Source organism: Bufo gargarizans, chromosome 3 (assembly GCF_014858855.1).
Source record: "Bufo gargarizans isolate SCDJY-AF-19 chromosome 3, ASM1485885v1, whole genome shotgun sequence".
Lineage (NCBI taxonomy): Eukaryota > Metazoa > Chordata > Amphibia > Anura > Bufonidae > Bufo > Bufo gargarizans.
Window position 1 is genome coordinate 66,138,430 of NC_058082.1, and position 19,138 is coordinate 66,157,567.

The window sequence follows — 19,138 nt, forward strand, 5'->3', positions numbered from 1 at the left end:
CTGGACTCATCAGACCACATGACCTTCTTCCATTGCTCCAGAGTCCAATCTTTATGCTCCCTTGAATATGATGGGTCCCCACTATCCTTCCAGTTTTTAATAATGCGTTGGACAGTTCTTAACCCAATTTTAGTCGTTTTTGCAATCTCCTTAGATGTTTTCTCTGCTTGATGCATGCCAATGATTTGACCCTTCTCAAACAGACTAACATTTTTCCATGACCACGAGATGCGTCTTTCGACATGGTTGTTTAAGAAATGAGAAGCAACTCATTGCACCAGTTGGGGTTAAATAACTTGTTGCCAGCTGAAAGATAATCACCCATGCAGTAATTATCCAATAGGAGGCTCATAACTATTTGCTTAGTTAAATCCAGGTGGCGACATTTTTTTTGGACAGGCAATGTATATGTATTTCTAAATGTGTTCATGTGTTCAACTTGCCTTGTCCTTTGTTAATATGACACTTTTTATTATATTGTTTAACAGAGATCTGATGAAGAAGCTGTTGTTGACCAGGGTGGAACCAGCTCCGTTCTTAATATTCATTATGAAAAGGAAGAGCTTGAAGGTAAGATTGAATGCAAGAAAATACGACTTGAGGACCAGAATTGTCCTGTGCTCTCTGGCAGGCATAGAATGCCGGCAATCGCCCGGACAAAAACCATTGTGTGCAGCAACGGTGTCTGTCCGGCTGAATCCCTTCATGTATCTCCGCCAGACCCCATTATAGCCAATGGGGCTGGTGGGCATTCCTATACCCTCTGGCAATGCTGTATCCAGAGGGCTCCAGAGGGTTATTCTCTGCCGAAACAGTCGGCTGGAACTCTTGCCGGCAATGTGAAACTAGCCTACGTGTATTATGCAGATGGTAGCTTTGTTACAGTATATTATTGTTGCGTACAGCAGATTTCCTTTTAAAGACTATTAAGACCCTTTTAATTTCATGTGTCCTCATGAGTCCTTATGTTAAGGCCTCATGCACACGACCGTTGTGTGCATCCGTGGCCGTTGTGCCGTTTTCCGTTTTTTTTCACGGACCCATTGACTTTCAATGGGTCCGTGGAAAAATCGGAAAATGCACCGTTTGGCAGCCGCATCCGTGAGCCGTGTTTCCTGGCCGTGAAAAAAATATGACCTGTCCTATTTTTTTCACGGCCAACGGTTCACGGGCCCATTCAAGTCAATGGGTCCGTGAAAGAACACGGATGCACACAAGATTGGCATCCGTGTCCGTGATCCGTGGCCGTAGGTTTTAGTTTCATACAGACGGATCCGAAGATCCGTCTGCATAAAAGCTTTTTCAGAGCTGAGTTTTCACTTCGTGAAAACTCAGATCCGACAGTATATTCTAACACAGAGGCGTTCCCATGGTGATGGGACGCTTCTAGTTAGAATACACTACAAACTGTGTACAAGACTGCCCCCTGCTGCCTGGCAGCACCCGATCTCTTACAGGGGGATATGATAGTACAATTAACCCCATCAGGTGCGGCACCTGAAGGGGTTAATTGTACTATCATATCCCCCTGTAAGAGATCAGGGCTGCCAGGCAGCAGGGGGCAGACCCCCCCCCCCTCCCCAGTTTGAATATCATTGTGCGGCCCCCCCCTCCCCTGTTGTTAACTCGTTGGTGGCCAGTGTGCGCACCCCCCTCCCTCCCTCCCTTTATTGTTTTAATACATTGGGGCCAGTGTGCGCGCGCCCCCCCAACCCCCCCCTCCCTCCCTCTATTGTTTTAATACATTGGGGCCAGTGTGCGCACCCCCCCCCCTCCCTCTATTGTAATAATAGCATTGGGGCCAGTGTGCGCACCCCCCCCCCCCCCCCGATCATCTCGGTGGCAGCGGAGTAGAAGATTTTCATACTTACCTGGCTGCTGGCTGCTGCGATGTCTGCGTCCGGCCGGGAGCTCCTCCTACTGGTAAGTGACAGCAATGCGCCGCACAGACCTGTCACTTACCAGTAGGAGGAGCTCCCGGCCGGACACAGAGATCGCAGCAGCCAGCAGCCAGGTAAGTATGAATCTTCTACTCCGCTGGCACCGATGATGGGGGGGGGGGGGGGGGGCACACTGGCCCCAATGCTATTATTACAATAGAGGGAGGGAGGGGGGGGGGGGTTGGGGGGGCGCGCACACTGGCCCCAATGCTATTATTACAATAGAGGGAGGGAGGGGGGGGGGGTTGGGGGGGCGCGCACACTGGCCCCAATGCTATTATTACAATAGAGGGAGGGAGGGGGGGGGGGGTTGGGGGGGCGCGCACACTGGCCCCAATGCTATTATTACAATAGAGGGAGGGAGGGGGGAGGGGGTTGGGGGGGCGCGCACACTGGCCCCAATGCTATTATTACAATAGAGGGAGGGAGGGAGGGGGGTGCGCACACTGGCCACCAACGAGTTAACAACAGGGGAGGGGGGGCCCACTGGCCACCAATGAGTTAAAAACAGGGGGGGGGGGGTCTGCCCCCTGCTGCCTGGCAGCACCTGCCAGGCAGCAGGGGACAGTCATGTACACAGTTTTTTTGTATATTCTAACCTGAAGCGTCTCCATCACCATGGGAACGCCTCTGTGTTAGAATATACTGTCGGAAATGAGTTTCACGATGTAGCTCATATCCGACAGTATATTCTAACATAGAGGCGTTCCCATGGTGATGGGGACGCTACAAGTTAAAATATACCATCGGATTGGAGAAAACTCCAATCCGATGGTATAACAGAACTCCAGACTTTACATTGAAAGTCAATGGGGACGGATCCGTTTGAAATGGCACCATATTGTGTCAACATCAAACGGATCCGTCCCCATTGACTTGCATTGTAATTCAGGACGGATCCGTTTGGCTCCGCACGGCCAGGCGGACACCAAAATGACTTTTTTTTTCATGTCCGTGGATCCTCCAAAAATCAAGGAAGACCCACGGACGGAAAAACGGTCACGGATCACGGACCAACGGAACCCCGTTTTGCGGACCGTGAAAAAAAACGTCCGTGTGCATGAGGCCTAACTTTGTACATGCTGACTAAAAATGGAGTTTATACTGATTGCAAGCAGACAGTGCCTTTCACTTTCACTGCTTTGTAAACATTTACAATTACGACAATCATCAGGGCCGGATTTACTGATAGGCACGGTTGGCCTATGCCTATAGGATGCCCTAGTAGAATGGAACCTGCTGAAGGGAAAATGATTGTGCATTCATATGTAAATTGTGTGCATTCATATGTTAATAATTGGATTTGCATGCCATTAATAAGAGAACACCCAGGGAAGGCTAAGGGGAAGACTGCAGAGGGTGATAGATTATGTGAGAAGCTACTGCAATGTTCTGCTTTATATTGTAAGAGTACATGGACATTGAAGGCTATATGTGATTTAAAGGGGTATTCCGCTATGAAAAAAACATAGGACTGTGTGGGGTGCTGTTTGCATACAGTATGAAAAAAAACAAAAAACAGCACTCCCTTCACGGTTCCCCCACTGTTCCCGTACCAATGCTACCCGATTGCCAACCTGTGTTTTTGGGATAAGTTGCCCAGAATAAAGAAAGAATTTTTTCTGGACAACTTATCCCAAAATCACCGACGGCTAACATTTTTTAAGGACAAATTGGAAAACCATAATGAATGATAAAGATTATAAGAAATATATGTCTATAGCTCAATATATAGATAAGAACTGATTACCAGCATTTACTGTGAGCTGTGAAATGATAATTACCACTAAAATAATCTAGTCAAGTACCACCAGCCTAAAAAAGTCACCTATTTTTTAAATTTCTGGACGGTTGGCAACCCTGCTGGTTGCAGTTCCCTCTCTGCTTCCTGTTCCAGGGATGACTTTCCGACACAGGAGCATGTGACCGCTGCAGCCAATCACTAGCCAGTTGTACTGTTTTAGATAAATGAGGATCTATGTCTAGAAAAATAGAAATAATAAAAAGTGCCATATTAAGACCATATCATGATTTGACAAAAAAATATAAAAAATTATGCAAACAACACCACAAGAAAACACTGGTGGAGATTTGTCAAAAGTGGTGCAGAGGAAATTGGATGAGTAACCATAGCAGTTAATCATATTACTGTTTTTAGATTAACAGTCCCGGGGTCCTTTAGTCTGCAGTCAGTGAAGCTTAGTGGTGCCACTCCATAAACCATCAGGTTGAAACACATTATTTTACACTTGGCGACCAGAGAACCATGTGATAACACAACTAATATACTCCAGACCACCAGTTGTGAGTCTCCATTTTTGCCTAAGACCACTAGGGAATAAAATAATAACCCCTCCTACACTAACCCTTTCTTCTACCTTAGACCACCATAAAATAAAATATGAGTGCCCTCATCCACTGTAGACCATCCAAAAAGGAAGGGCTATCCTAGACCACTAGTTGGTGATGTTACCCCTTCCAGTTCCTTAGATTCATTTTGATTAGTATGGAAAATGGAGGAGATTTATCAAACTGGTGTAAAGTAGAACTGGCTTAATTGCCCATAGCAACCAATCAGATTTCACCTTTAAATTTTCACAGCTCCTTTGGAAAATAAAAGGTGGAATCTGATTGGTTGTTATGAGCAACACAGCCAGTTCTACTTTACACCAGTTTGATAAACCTCCTCCCAATGTTCTTATTTTATTCTGTTATCTAAATCTGGGTGCGCCTTCTAGCTCAATAAGACTGGAAAGTATGGATTTCTTTCATTTTTATAACAGTCTTAGAATAATATCTGAAATGTCTTCAATTGCAATAAGCATATTTCGCTTGCACTAGTTTTTATCCAGGAATTGATAATGATGACCTATCCTCAGATTTGGTCATCATTATCCCATCAGCGGGGGTCCGAATCCGGGCCCTCCTTGACGATCAGCTGTCTCAGGGAGCTGACACGCTCACTGGTGAGTGCAACCTGCTCCTGGCAGCTTACCAAGGACAGCGCCGTACATTGTATATCGGCTGTGCTCGATATCGCAGCTCAACCCTATTCACCTCAATGGGGCTGAGCTGCAACTAGGCCAGGTGACCAAGTAGGGTGACCTCACATGGAATAGTATTGAACTGGCAACATGAGGTTAATGTGTGGGTATTTTTTGTGATTTCTTATATTTTTTTTTTTTTTTTTTTTGCATGGTATCTAGTATCACGGTACTTTTACTTGGTATTGAAACCGAATCAAAATTTTTGTCTCATGACAATTCTACATATCGGTTATACTGCACAGATATACTACAAACCGGATTCCCAAAAAGTTGGGACACTATACAAATCGTGAATAAAAACTGAATGCAATGATGTGGAGGTGCCAACTTCTAATATTTTATTCAGAATAGAACATAAATCACGGAACAAAAGTTTAAACTGAGAAAATGTACCATTTTAAGGGAAAAATATGTTGAATCAGAATTTCATGGTGTCAACAAATCCCCAAAAAGTTGGGACAAGGCCATTTTCACCACTGTGTGGCATCTCCCCTTCTTCTTACAACACTCAACAGACGTCTGGGGACCGAGGAGACCAGTTTCTCAAGTTTAGAAAATAGGAATGATCTCCCATTCTTGTCTAATACAGGCCTCTAACTGTTCAATCGTCTTGGGCCTTCTTTGTTGCACCTACTTCTTTATGATGCGCCAAATGTTCTCTATAGGTGAAAGATCTGGACTGAAGACTGGCCATTTCAGTACCCGGATCCTTCTCCTACGCAGCCATGATGTTGTGATTGATGCAGAATGTGGTCTGGCATTATCTTGTTGAAAAATGCAGGGTCTTCCCTGAAAGAGATGACGTCTGGATGGGAGCATATGTTGTTCTAGAACCTGAATATATTTTTCTGCATTGATGGTGCCTTTCCAGACATGCAAGCTGCCCATGCCACACGCACTCATGCAACCCCATACCATCAGAGATGCAGGCTTCTGAACTGAGCGTTGATAACAACTTGGGTTGTCCTTGTCCTCTTTGGTCCGGATGACATGGCGTCCCAGATTTCCAAAAAGAACTTTGAATCGTGACTTGTCTGACCACAGAACAGTCTTCCATTTTGCCACACTCCATTTTAAATGATCCCTGGCCCAGTGAAAACGCCTGAGCTTGTGGATCTTGCTTAGAAATGGCTTCTTCTTTGCACTGTAGAGTTTCAGCTGGCAACGGCGGATGGCACGGTGGATTGTGTTCACTGACAATGGTTTCTGGAAGTATTCCTGAGCCCATTCTGTGATTTCCTTTACAGTAGCATTCCTGTTTGTGGTGCAGTGTCGTTTAAGGGCCCGGAGATCACGGGCATCCAGTATGGTTTTACGGCCTTGACCCTTACGCACAGAGATTGTTCCAGATTCTCTGAATCTTCGGATGATGTTATGCACAGTTGATGATGATGATTTTTCGCTGGGTAACACCCTTCTGATATTGCTCCACTATCTTTCTGCGCAACATTGTGGGAATTGGTGATCCTCTACCCATCTTGGCTTCTGAGAGACACTGCCACTCTGAGAAGCTCTTTTTATACCCAATCATGTTGCCAATTGACCTAATTAGTGTTAATTGGTCTTCCAGCTCTTCGTTATGCTCAAATTTACTTTTTTGCTACTTGTCCCAACTTTTTGGGGATTTGTCGACACCGTGAAAATTTGAATCAACGTATTTTTCCTTTAAAATGATACATTTACTCGGATTAAACGTTTGATCTGTCATCTACGTTCTATTACACATAAAATATTGACATTTGCCATCTCCACATCATTGCATTCAGTTTTTATTCACAATTTGTTTAGTGTCCCAACTTTTTTGGAATCCGGTTTGTACAAATAGATTTTTTTTTTAATTCATTCTGCCTCCCATAAAGTGGAATAAAAAGTGATCAAAAAGACTTATGGTATGTGTATATATTTAAACTGTGTGTGTATATATTATTTATACTACGGTCAAATGACCCAAAAAATCCCTTTTAGGGTCCTAATATTCAATACTAATCTAAAAAAAACAAGAGATTGAGGACTATGTACTGGTGTATGTGTTAAAACTCTCAGGGACTAGCAGAGTACTTATTGTCACTTAATTCATAACAGGTAGGTAGGGACAGAATTTGTACTTTGTTGCTCTGTGTTCCCAATATCCACTGGACATTGGACTATTTGGTGTATTTTATAGCGTATCACTGTTATTTTATATATATATATATATATATATATATATATATATATGTTATATATGCAAAAAGATTCCACGGCACCTCCAAGGCGTGAAATAGTATCAAACTTTATTCACCAGACCCGCAACGTTTCGATCCGCTTCCTGGGATCTTTCTCAAGCAGTGACCCCAGGAAGATCCCAGGAAGCGGATTGAAACGTTGCGGGTCTGGTGAATAAAGTTCGATACTGTTTTACGCCTTGGAGGTGCCGTGGAATCTTTTCGCCTATTGTCTGAAGGGGGATCGCCTTCACAGCCGCTGGCACTCTGCCTGTACTTGATATACAGCTGTGCTGCCCAGTCTCTATATTTTTTCTATATATATATGTTATGTCACTTGACAATTTATGATCTATTTACTAGTGTATTATATGGACATTTAGACGTCAGATTTGCGTGAAATTCCCAGCATGTTCTATATTCTGCGTTTTTCACGCAACACAGGCCTCATATAAATAAGTGGGGATGCGTGAAAATCGCTAGCATGTGCAAGCAAGTGCGGATGCGGTGCGATTTTCAGGCATGGTTGCTAGGAGATGATAGGCATTAAGCATCCCCGGATCCCATTAAAGAGTATTCACTGCATTGTTTTCCCTTATAACATGGTTATAAGGGAAAATAATAGCATTCTTAATACAGAATTCTTACTAAAATGTGGATTGAGGGGTTAAAAAATAAAATTAAAATTAACTCTCCTTATCCAATTGTTCGCGCAGCCGGCATAATCTTCTTTCAGGACCTGCAAAAAGACCTTTGACGTAATTGCGCTCACCACGTGGTGAGCGCGGTGACATCAGCGCAGGTCCTGCTGAATGAAGGTAGAAGATTGTCATCAAAGGTCCTTTTGCAGGTCCTGAAAGAAGAAGTAAGAAGACGATGCCGGCTGCGCGATCAATTGGATGAGGTGAGTTAATTTTATTTATTTTTTTAACCCCTCAATCCACATTTTAGTAAGCATTCTGTATTAAGAATGCTATTATTTTCCCTTATAACCATGTTACAAGGGAAAATAATAAATGAATAGAAACCCAAACCCGAACTTCAGTGAAGAAGTCCAGGTTCGGGTCTGGGTACCACATTCATTTATTTTTTCACGCGCGTGCAAAACGCATTGCACTCGCGCGGAAAAACTGAACTTTAGAGCGCAAAACTGACTGCAATTGCGCGCCTACCCGCGTGTTTTTCCCGCAATGCACACGCGACGCATCCGGAGCAAATCTGGGATGCCCGTGTGATAGAGGCCTTTCTGTCCCCCCCCACCTCCATGCATGTTGTGGTCTAATTAATGGGGAGTGAGCTAGGTGAGAGGAAATCAGATCCAATCAAAATCTCTTGCGACACACTGTGACTGTGCAGTGCTAGGAGTAGGGTTCCTACACCGTTCATGTAGTATAAGGAAGAACCCCAGCGCTAGGAGACTTGTTCAAGATACAATCAAAGGTGCTTTTATTATTGAGCTACATACGAGGAAATTCAGTCAGTTTGACACCTATGAGGAAAAGCAGTAGAAGTAAGAGCGCTGGGGAACGTTTCTCCACCCTATGAAATGCATACACGTTCCCCAGCGCTCTTTCTATTACAGCCAAGCAGTTGTAAAGATTTCTTTAATTTGCCAATTTTAGATTCATTTGTAATATATTTTCTCAAACGTGATTTCAGAAGAACACATTGATATGGCTGCATTTTTGTTGTTTTTCCGATTTCTTATTATATTACTCACTAAGATGTAAAACGTAGATCTTTCAGAACATCAGCGGGCATTGTTGTTTACCGGTGTTTCTATGCCAACACAGCATGATGCTGTGCCAAGCAATCTGCCCACAATAAATAATGCATAGCTGCAGAAGGCGTTTTACAATTTCAGATTCTGCTGCTTTTGTGCGTTGGAGCCCAGTCACAGTCAGTCGGGCTCCCTCGTCATCATTACAGAGTTAGCCCAGTGCATCCTGTGTATTCAGATGAATGAGTTAACCTGTAGCATTTATATCTCCATGGCAGGAAATTGGGACATCTGGGTAAAGCAGCCCTCCAGTCCAAAGTAGAAATTTGACCTTAGGTAACCAATGTATAATCAACATACCTGCTTCCCTCCTTTTGAAAGCTGCTGCCACCATTCGTCCTTTCTGAAGTCCCATAGTCTCAAACTACCATGTGCACAGTGTGTAACACCCCCTGGACCCAAACTTCATACTGTCCTTTTTTTTAACACTCCAACACCACAGCAATAACATGGTCTGAGCAGTAAAATGGAATTTAACTTCCAAGTTAACACATTAAAAAACTAACACAATATGGAAATATTGGTAGAAATTTGAGTAAGAAAATACAGCAATAAAAGCCACGTGCTCCTCAAAAGTATAAAAATGCTCGAAGAGTATCCACAGTATAATAATTTAAAATGAATGCCGAGTTTAACTCCTTAATGACCAGGAATTTTTCATTTTTGTTTTTATTCTCATCTTTCCCAAAGCCATAACTTTTTTATTTTTTCATTCACATAGTTGTATGAAGGCTTGTTTTTTGTAAGACAAGATGTACTTTCGAATGGCACCATTTACAGTTGTATAAAATAAAAAAAAACACTTCCACCAGTTGTTGTTTTTTTAAACACCATTTCCTATACAGTAAAACTAACTGGTTACTTTTATTCTCCAGGTCAGTACGATTACAGCAATACCACCATTTTAATACAAAAAAATAAAATAAAAAAATTATCACCATATTCTGACCCTTATAACTTTTTTCTAATTACATGTACTGTGTGAGGGCTAATTTTTTGCGGGGCTATCTGTTCTTTTCAGTGATACCATTTTGGTGTGTATGACTGTGATCCCTTTTTAATTTTTGGGGGGGAGGTGAAGCACCATTTTTGGCAAATCTGACATGTCACTTTATGTAGTAATAACTTTAAAACGCTTTTACTTATCCAGGCCATTCTGAGATTGTTTTCTCATCACATATTGTACTTTGTGACAGTGGTAAAATGGAGTCAACAAATGTCATTTTTATTTATGAAAAAAAAAATACAAAATTTACCAAAAATGTGGAAAATTTTTCAAATTTTCACATTTCTATTTCTCAAATTTTATAATAGACAGTAATACCTCCAAAAATAGTTATTACTATACATTCCCCATATGTGTACTTCATGTTTGGATAATTTTGTGAATGCCATTTTATTTCTTGGGGACGTAAGAAGGCTTAGAAGTTTAGAAGCGGATCTTGAAATTTTTCTGAAAATTTCCAAAACCCACTTTTTTCGGACCAGCTCAGGTCTGAAGTCACTTTGTGAGGCTTACATAATAGAAACCACCCAAAAATGACCACATTTTAGAAACTACACCATTAAGGTATTCAAAACTGATTTTACAAACTTTGTTAACCCTTTAGGTGTTCAACAAGAATTAATAGAAAATGGAGATGAAATTTCAGAATTTCACTTTTTGGGCAGATTTTTCTATTTTAATCCATTTTTTCCAGATTGTCTTAGGTAGGGTCTCATTTTTTGCGGGATGAGATGCCGGTTTGATTGGTATGATTTTGGGGTGCATATGACTTTTAATCATGTGATATTTATATAGAGCAGGTCGTTACAGACGTGGCAATACCTAATATGTAAACTTTTTTTTATTTATTTAAGTTTTAAGTTATTTTGGAAAACAAAAATTATATTTTAGTGTCTCCATAGTCTGAGAGCCATAGTTTATTTTTATTTTTGGGCGATTGTTTTAGCTCCTTTTTTGCGGGATGAGTTGTCAGTTAGATTGGTACTATTTTGGGGGGCATACGCTTTTTTGATCGCTTGGTTTTGCACTTTTAGTGATGTAAGGTGACAAAAAAAATGTGTTTTTTTTTAGCACCGTTTTTTGGAAAAAGGACGCTTTTTTTTTTACTTGAAACGTAATTTTCATTTTTCAGGGTTTGATCCCTGTTTCAATTCAGTACAATACATTCTGTCAGCTAGTGATGGACAAAAATCCGCTGGGACGTTTCGCGAACCCGATCACAAGTTCGCGGCGGGCCCCGTCTACTTTAATGGCAGGCGAACCTGAAAAACCTTCAGCTCATATTTGCAGCCACCAAATACTTAGAAGAAGTTTACAAATAGTCCCACATGGACAGTGGTATACTAGAGAGGGATCAATGACAAAAATTCCAACTAAAAATATGTATCTTAAAGGATAACTGTCACATTTAGACCCTAATTTCAATTTTCATATGTGTAGTTACTAATAACATGATATTCCAGAATCAAGTATGTAGAAGATGGAGGGCACTCAGATGTCTGTATATATAGAGAAGGCAACAATTATAGTAAGGTATATCACGTTTCTTTATTGTTTCTAAAAATATACCCTTCTGTAAAATTATCAATATATCAAAAAATAAAATAAATACTTTTCAAGGATGTGGAGGAGTAAAAACTTAGTCACAACGATACAAATTTCTCAGATTGTATCAGGAACGCTATGGTCCTTCCTATTATGACAGAGTATATCAAATGATTGAAATGCTTGAAATAAATAAAATAGAATAAAATAGAATAGATAAAAGTCCTTATATGACTAAAATCCTACTTCTGCAGATGATCAGTCTGCATGTAGGAGTCATATATCCTATGTTGCAATCCTGGGGTGATAGGTTCACTTAAGTCCTGGGAATGTATTTAGTATAAAACCGGAACAGTCTTACCCCATATGCGTCAGTTCCAAGGTACAGCTGTAGGGAGATCTCCTTACTATATTGTCCGGTCTTCTGTGGTGTGTAGCGGTGGTGCGCACGTGTTCTCCGGCGTCTTCTTCTCTGATCGCTCTGTTCCTCTTCGCTGGGCCGGAAATGATGTTCCTATAGCCGGAAATGACGATCTGTTACTCCGACCAGCTGACCGATTTAAAACAGCTGAGTACGGACGCAGTTCACCTTTATATTTTAGGATGGACTTTTTTGTTTAAAAAGTCAAAGTACTATTCTTATATAAAACCCAAACGCGTTTCGGTGCACTCTTGCACCTTCCTCAGTGGTGAATAGTACTATTAATCTACCTCCTTTTATAGGGGAGGGATCATTAAAATGTCCAGGTTAAATCCAAACTATGGGACGGAATTCCATGAGTCATAGGATCATATAATGATATACATACTGATTTCCTTTCTAAATAGGAATGTTACAGAGCAATGATTAGAACGGAGCTGTGTTTAAAACGGAACTGTATTTGAAATGTACAACCTTACAACAACAAAATATATATAATCATGACCAATAAAAATGTACCAATATTATAAATATCAATAAAAATCAATAAAAATGTACCATTATTATAAATATCCTAAATATTCGGTACCAATATTATTTTACTACAATGATATATATATATGTATATATTTCCATATGTTACATTCCTCTGACAATCTAAAAATTGAGTCCTTTTTTAAAAATAAAAATAAACAAGAAGAAACAGGAGATAAAATAAGACTAATCCTTCCGTTCCATGGACAGTACAAGAAAATCAATACCCTAATACGGAAACATTGGCATCATTTACAAAGGGATAAGATTATTGGCCCATCTATCCCAAACATCCCTCTTATCTCTTATACCAAGGCACCCAATTTAGGTATATTGATTGCCCCTACTATAAAGAATCCAAGTAAAAATACGAAATCTAATTGGCTCTACTTAAAAGGATTCTACAGGTGTGGGACCTGTAATAACTGCAGAATAACGCATTTTCCAAAAAAAACCACACGGGTACAATCGAGACAGAATTCTTTTAGTTACACTATTAAAGAAAATCTGTCGTGTAACTCCTCGGATGTCATTTACATCTTGGAATGTCCGTGCCATAAGCAATATGTGGGCCGGACGAAAAGAGTGTTTAAAAAGAGGATATCAGAACACATTGGGAACATCAAAAAGGGCTACGAAAACCATACAGTATCCCAGCATTTTAAAACACACCATAATAAGGACCCGTCAGGATTAATATACATGGCATTTGAAAAGGTATACAGATCTTGGAGAGGGGGCAACCATATAGCAAGTATGTCCAGAGCAGAATCACGCAAGATCTTTGAGTTTGAGACTATCGCCCCTGCCGGTCTGAATGCAGAACTAGAACTATTTGGATTTCTATAGGGGGGTGTGCCCCTCTGGGACGGTCAGTCGAGCTCGGGCTGTTTACCAGCAGCTCGACTGCCTCTCCTAGTCGGGCCCGTCCCCCCCATCCACACATATATGTACATAATCAAGATAGGGATATGAACAGATTCAAATTCAAACCTAGATCCAGACCAGCAAAAAGAAGAAAGTATCCTAACAACCTATATCTTATTCAATATAAGACACCTTTGCATTTTATACTTTTACATTTTTATACATTCTTCAGTTATTTATCTTTTTAACAGGTTTTATGAATTTTTAGATTGTCAGAGGAATGTAACATATGGAAATATATACATATATATATATCATTGTAGTAAAATAATATTGGTACCGAATATTTAGGATATTTATAATAATGGTACATTTTTATTGATTTTTATTGATATTTATAATATTGGTACATTTTTATTGGTCATGATTATATATATTTTGTTGTTGTAAGGTTGTACATTTCAAATACAGTTCCGTTTTAAACACAGCTCCGTTCTAATCATTGCTCTGTAACATTCCTATTTAGAAAGGAAATCAGTATGTATATCATTATATGATCCTATGACTCATGGAATTCCGTCCCATAGTTTGGATTTAACCTGGACATTTTAATGATCCCTCCCCTATAAAAGGAGGTAGATTAATAGTACTATTCACCACTGAGGAAGGTGCAAGAGTGCACCGAAACGCGTTTGGGTTTTATATAAGAATAGTACTTTGACTTTTTAAACAAAAAAGTCCATCCTAAAATATAAAGGTGAACTGCGTCCGTACTCAGCTGTTTTAAATCGGTCAGCTGGTCGGAGTAACAGATCGTCATTTCCGGCTATAGGAACATCATTTCCGGCCCAGCGAAGAGGAACAGAGCGATCAGAGAAGAAGACGTCAGAGAACACGTGCGCACCACCGCTACACACCACAGAAGACCGGACAATATAGTAAGGAGATCTCCCTACAGCTGTACCTTGGAACTGACGCATATGGGGTAAGACTGTTCCGGTTTTATACTAAATACATTCCCAGGACTTAAGTGAACCTATCACCCCAGGATTGCAACATAGGATATATAAGTGAACCTATTACCCCAGGATTGCAACATAGGATATATGACTCCTACATGCAGACTGATCATCTGCAGAAGTAGGATTTTAGTCATATAAGGACTTTTATCTATTCTATTTTATTCTATTTTATTTATTTCAAGCATTTCAATCATTTGATATACTCTGTCATAATAGGAAGGACCATAGCGTTCCTGATACAATCTGAGAAATTTGTATCGTTGTGACTAAGTTTTTACTCCTCCACATCCTTGAAAAGTATTTATTTTATTTTTTGATATATTGATAATTTTACAGAAGGGTATATTTTTAGAAACAATAAAGAAACGTGATATACCTTACTATAATTGTTGCCTTCTCTATATATACAGACATCTGAGTGCCCTCCATCTTCTACATACTATATTCTATCAATCATTTGGCAATTGGTACTGCCTTATTTGGAGAGAGCACCTAGCCGTGTTTTACAAGTCAGTAGAGCCTTTGCAATTCTCCCATACATATTCCAGAATCAGTTACTATTAGACAGACTTACCCCATATTTAATAAGATTCAGCCCTTAGCAACCAGTCTGCATAAAACTGCAATTTCACTATTCAGTTAAGATGGACGTTACTGCCCTCACCCTGAGGCTAATCCCGCCTGCCCTCACTAGCCAGTAACAATAGCCCCCCAAAAGTGTCAGTAACCAGAGCCCTCCCCCCTAAAGGGTTAATCTCCTGCAGCACAAAGGGGTCCTCTTACCACATGTTGCTTTCATTTATACACTGAGCAGATGGCAGATCTCCCTTCCCTGGTCTGCGCTGCTTCCACTCTGCAAAAATGTAGAATTAAGGGGTAATTGAATACACAATCCAATACCCCCCCCCCCCCAAAAAAAAAAAATACGACAGTTATCCTTTAATCAGGGGACATTTTTATGTGTCTTAAAGGAAAATTCTCTGAAATGTGTCCTGTTGGAGCCTAGAAAAACTTTTTTAGGCCACGTGAGTAAAGGCCTTAAAAATTAGGTATTCACCTGACAAAAGAAATTCTGATTATGTGGCAGGCCAGTGTACTACAGGCCCCAAAAATTATGCATTCAGTGTACATAAAAGAACAAATAAATAAGTGGCTTAAGGTAGATTATAGGGTCATTGGATATCAATTTTCCAGCAGGCCAGTGTACTACAGGCCCCAAAAATTATGCATTCAGCATACATAAAAGAACAAGTAAGTGGCTGAAGGTAGATTACAGTCATTAAATATCAATTTTCCAGCAGGCCAGTGGACTGCAGGCCCCAAAAATTGTGCATTCAGCGTACATAAAAGAACAAGTATGTATGTGGCTGGAGGTCTATTAGATGGTCAATGGATATGAATGTTACTGAAGGCCAGTACAAATACAGGTCAAATACATATGTTTAAAATAACTAAAAATATAAAATTGGATTAAAAACATGGCTAACAAAATCCCCCCTCTTGAATAAACCCCTAATGATAATAGTTGAAACACGTGGTTGTCACAGTTGTTGAATTCCTCAGAGGCCCAAAACATTAGGCATTCAACGGATAGAAAAGGCCTTTTATGCCGATGTATTTACCGAAGATGGACCAATATTTGTTCTGGGTTGTGGTGGATATTTGTGGGCTGGCATGAGAAAATTCAATTAAACGTGGTTGTCACAGGTGTTGAATTCCTCCGAGATCAATGCCTCATTCGTTTTTATAAATGTGAGGTAGTCCACACTGTCGTGAGCTAGGCGAGTGCGCTTGTCGGTCATGATCCCCCCTGCTGCGCTGAACATCCTTTCGGACAGGACACTGGACGAGGGGGCAAGCCAAGAGTTCCATGGCAAATTGTGCCAGCTCTGGCCACAGGTCAAGCCTGCACACCCAGTAGTCCAGTGGTTCCTCGCTTCTCGGAGCGTCCACATCGGCCATTAACCCGATGTAGTCGGACACCTGTCGGTCTAGGCGTTCCGTGAGGCTAGATCCGGAGGGCGGCTGTCGATGGGTTGGCTGCAAGAATGATCTCATATCCAAAGTGACCAAAACATCTTCAAACAGCCCTCTTCTTGCATGCGCTGTTGAATTGGTACCCGCAACTGTTTCTCTGTGAGTGGAAATTCCTCTGCCAGCGCCCGCAAAAGCAGAATGTAGCATTTCTTGAAGCAAGACCTGTAAGTGCTGCATTCTGACAGCCCTTTGCGATGGTGGTAACATGTCCATTTGTGTTTGTACCGGGGGCCTAAGTACGTTGCCACCCAGTACTGGTCCTTGCCCTTTATGCTTCAAACACTGGAGCATGAAGGCCCCCATTTGCACTAAACTGGAAGTGGTGGAGTGGCCTGGCTCCTGCTCATCATCCAGGATAATGTCGTCCTCAGTCTCCTACCCCCAGCCACGGACAACACCAGGGATCCCAGAAATGTTTAAAGCATGCTCTTCTTGCTTCTCCTCCGCCCCGACACCATCTTCCTCTGACTCCTCTTCAGACTTCTGTTGACTTGTCTAAGATGGAGTAGCCTCCCCTGGGAATTCATCCAGCATTGCAACTTCCTCATCTTCCTGCTCCTGCTCCTCGACGGCTTGATCAATGACACGACGCAATGCATGCTCCAGAAAGAAGGAATAAGGTACGATGTCACTGGTGGTGCCCTGGCTACGACTGACCAGTTCGGTGATCTCATCAAATGGCTGTGCATGAGCAGCCACTGGCGCGGTGAAAAAAAAACTAGCTCTCCAGAACCTGTCCTGCTGCAGAGTTTGTACAGGAAGTCGTTAACTGCACATTTCTGCTGGAGCAGCCTAACAAGCATATACAAGGTGGAGTTCCATCACGTTGGGCAGTCACAAATCAGACGTCTGACGGGCAGGTGGTGTCGCCGCTGAATGTCAGCAAGGCGAGCCATGGCCGTGTAAAATCTTCTAAAATGGCCAGATGTTTTCCTGGCCTGCTGCAAGATGTCCTGGACCCCGGGGTATTTGGCAACAAATCGCTGCACGACTAAGTACAGGTTGTGTGCCATGCACGGCACGTGTGTCGTTTTGCCCTGTTTAAGTGCGCTCAGCAGATTGGCACCGTTGTCGCACACCACTTTACCAACTGTCAAATTGAGCGGGTTTAGCCACTGATCGGCCTGTGACCGCAAAGCTGAAAGGAATGCAGGACCAGTGTGGCTCTTGGCTTCCAGGCACAACAGCCGCAGCACAGCATGGCAACGTCTCACCCGGCACGTCGAATAGGTTCTGGGGGGCGCAGCGGAAGAGTCGGTAGCAGTGGAAAAGGAGGAGTCAGCCGAGGAGGAGACGCAGGATGGAGTAGGCGGAGGAGAAGAAGAGGCAGGCCTGCATGCAATCCGTATCGATAACACCAAATCCACACAGGTGCCACGGGTTGCATCCTTGATGGCCGTCAGAAGGTTCACCCAGTGGGCAGTAAAAGGTATGTACCTTCCCTGCCCGTGTTTGCTAGACCACGTGTCTGTGGTCAGATGTATCTTGGCACCGACACTGTGTGCCAGATATACACTTGCCACTGAACATGGCCATATAGCTCTGGGATGCCCTTCTGGGAGAAATATTTCCTTCTGGGTACCTTCCATTGCGGTGTGCCAATGGCCACAAATTTTCGAAAGGCCTCTGAGTCCACCAATTTATATGGCAGTAGTTGGCAGGCTAGCAGTTCTAACAAGCCGGCGGTCAGCCGTTGGGCAAGAGGGTTATACGGCGTCATCATCTTTTTTCGCTCGATCATTTGGGCCACAGAAGCCTGCCTTTTGCCAGATGAACGCGACGATGGCAGGGTAGAAGGTGGAGTGGAGGATAAATGGGAGGAGAGAGGAGAAGGGGAAGGAGAAGATGCAGGACATGGAGCACCAGTGGTGTGTCTATGTGGGTTCTGATGGTGTTGCACCCACTGGGCTCGGTGGTGTGAGGCCAGATGCCTTCTGAAGGCGGTCGTCCCTAGGTGAGTGTTGGGCTTATCGTTACTTATGCGGTGACAACACAGGCTGCAGATGGCAACTCTTGTCAGCAGCGGACACGTGAAAAAAAGCCCACACTGCAGAGCCATGTGCCGACGTCCTGGGAGCCCCAGATGTGACTGTGCATTGTGGATGGCTCGTTCGAGATACATTAGCAGTCTGCTTTTTGCCTCCTGTGCTCTGTAAGTTCTGCCTGCTTCTCCTCCCTATCTGCTGCTCCGTCTCTCCCTCTGAACTCCCCTCCTCTTCCTCTCTTGTGGGCACCCACGTGACGTCCATAGACACATCATAATCATCCCCTTCACCACCACTGACATTAGAGATCTCTGAGTAGGAAGCAACAGCGGGGACCACCCTCCTTGGGCTGATCTGGGTACTGTCGACAGACTGCAAGGTGGCGACCGTTGATACCTCCTCTGCGCATCGGTAAGGTCTTGTAATTGATGTGAAAATAATTCCTCTGACTCGAGCAGAGGGGATATTGTGGTGGTGATGGTGTCTTTGGGGGTGCACACAGCAGAGATTGAAGAGGGTGCAGATAGAGAGGATAAGGAGGGTGCAGAAGCGGAAGGCTGAGTGAGCCACTCAACCAAGTCTGGTGCGTCCTTTGACGTAATCGTACGCACCTTCTGCAACTTCCCTGTCACGGCAGACGTACACCCAGTATCAAAGAAAACACACCAACCAGGCTCTGTACGAGAGACAGGGGAAGGGTCACCTCCTAGCTTATTCCTGACCTCTTTCCCTGCACTGCTCAGCCCACAG

The 19,138-nt window shown here is 42.5% G+C and overlaps 1 protein-coding gene across 1 annotated transcript in view; it reads left to right on the forward strand.

The window, feature by feature from the left end:
- The window catches only part of LOC122931114 (electroneutral sodium bicarbonate exchanger 1), a 287,005-nt gene that overhangs the window by 131,124 nt on the left and 136,743 nt on the right, over positions 1 to 19,138 (forward strand). Inside the window, exon 2 of the mRNA XM_044285063.1 lies at positions 489 to 570. Within this exon, the coding sequence (XP_044140998.1) occupies positions 489 to 570 (82 nt within the window). The remainder of the gene's footprint in view (positions 1 to 488; positions 571 to 19,138) is intronic.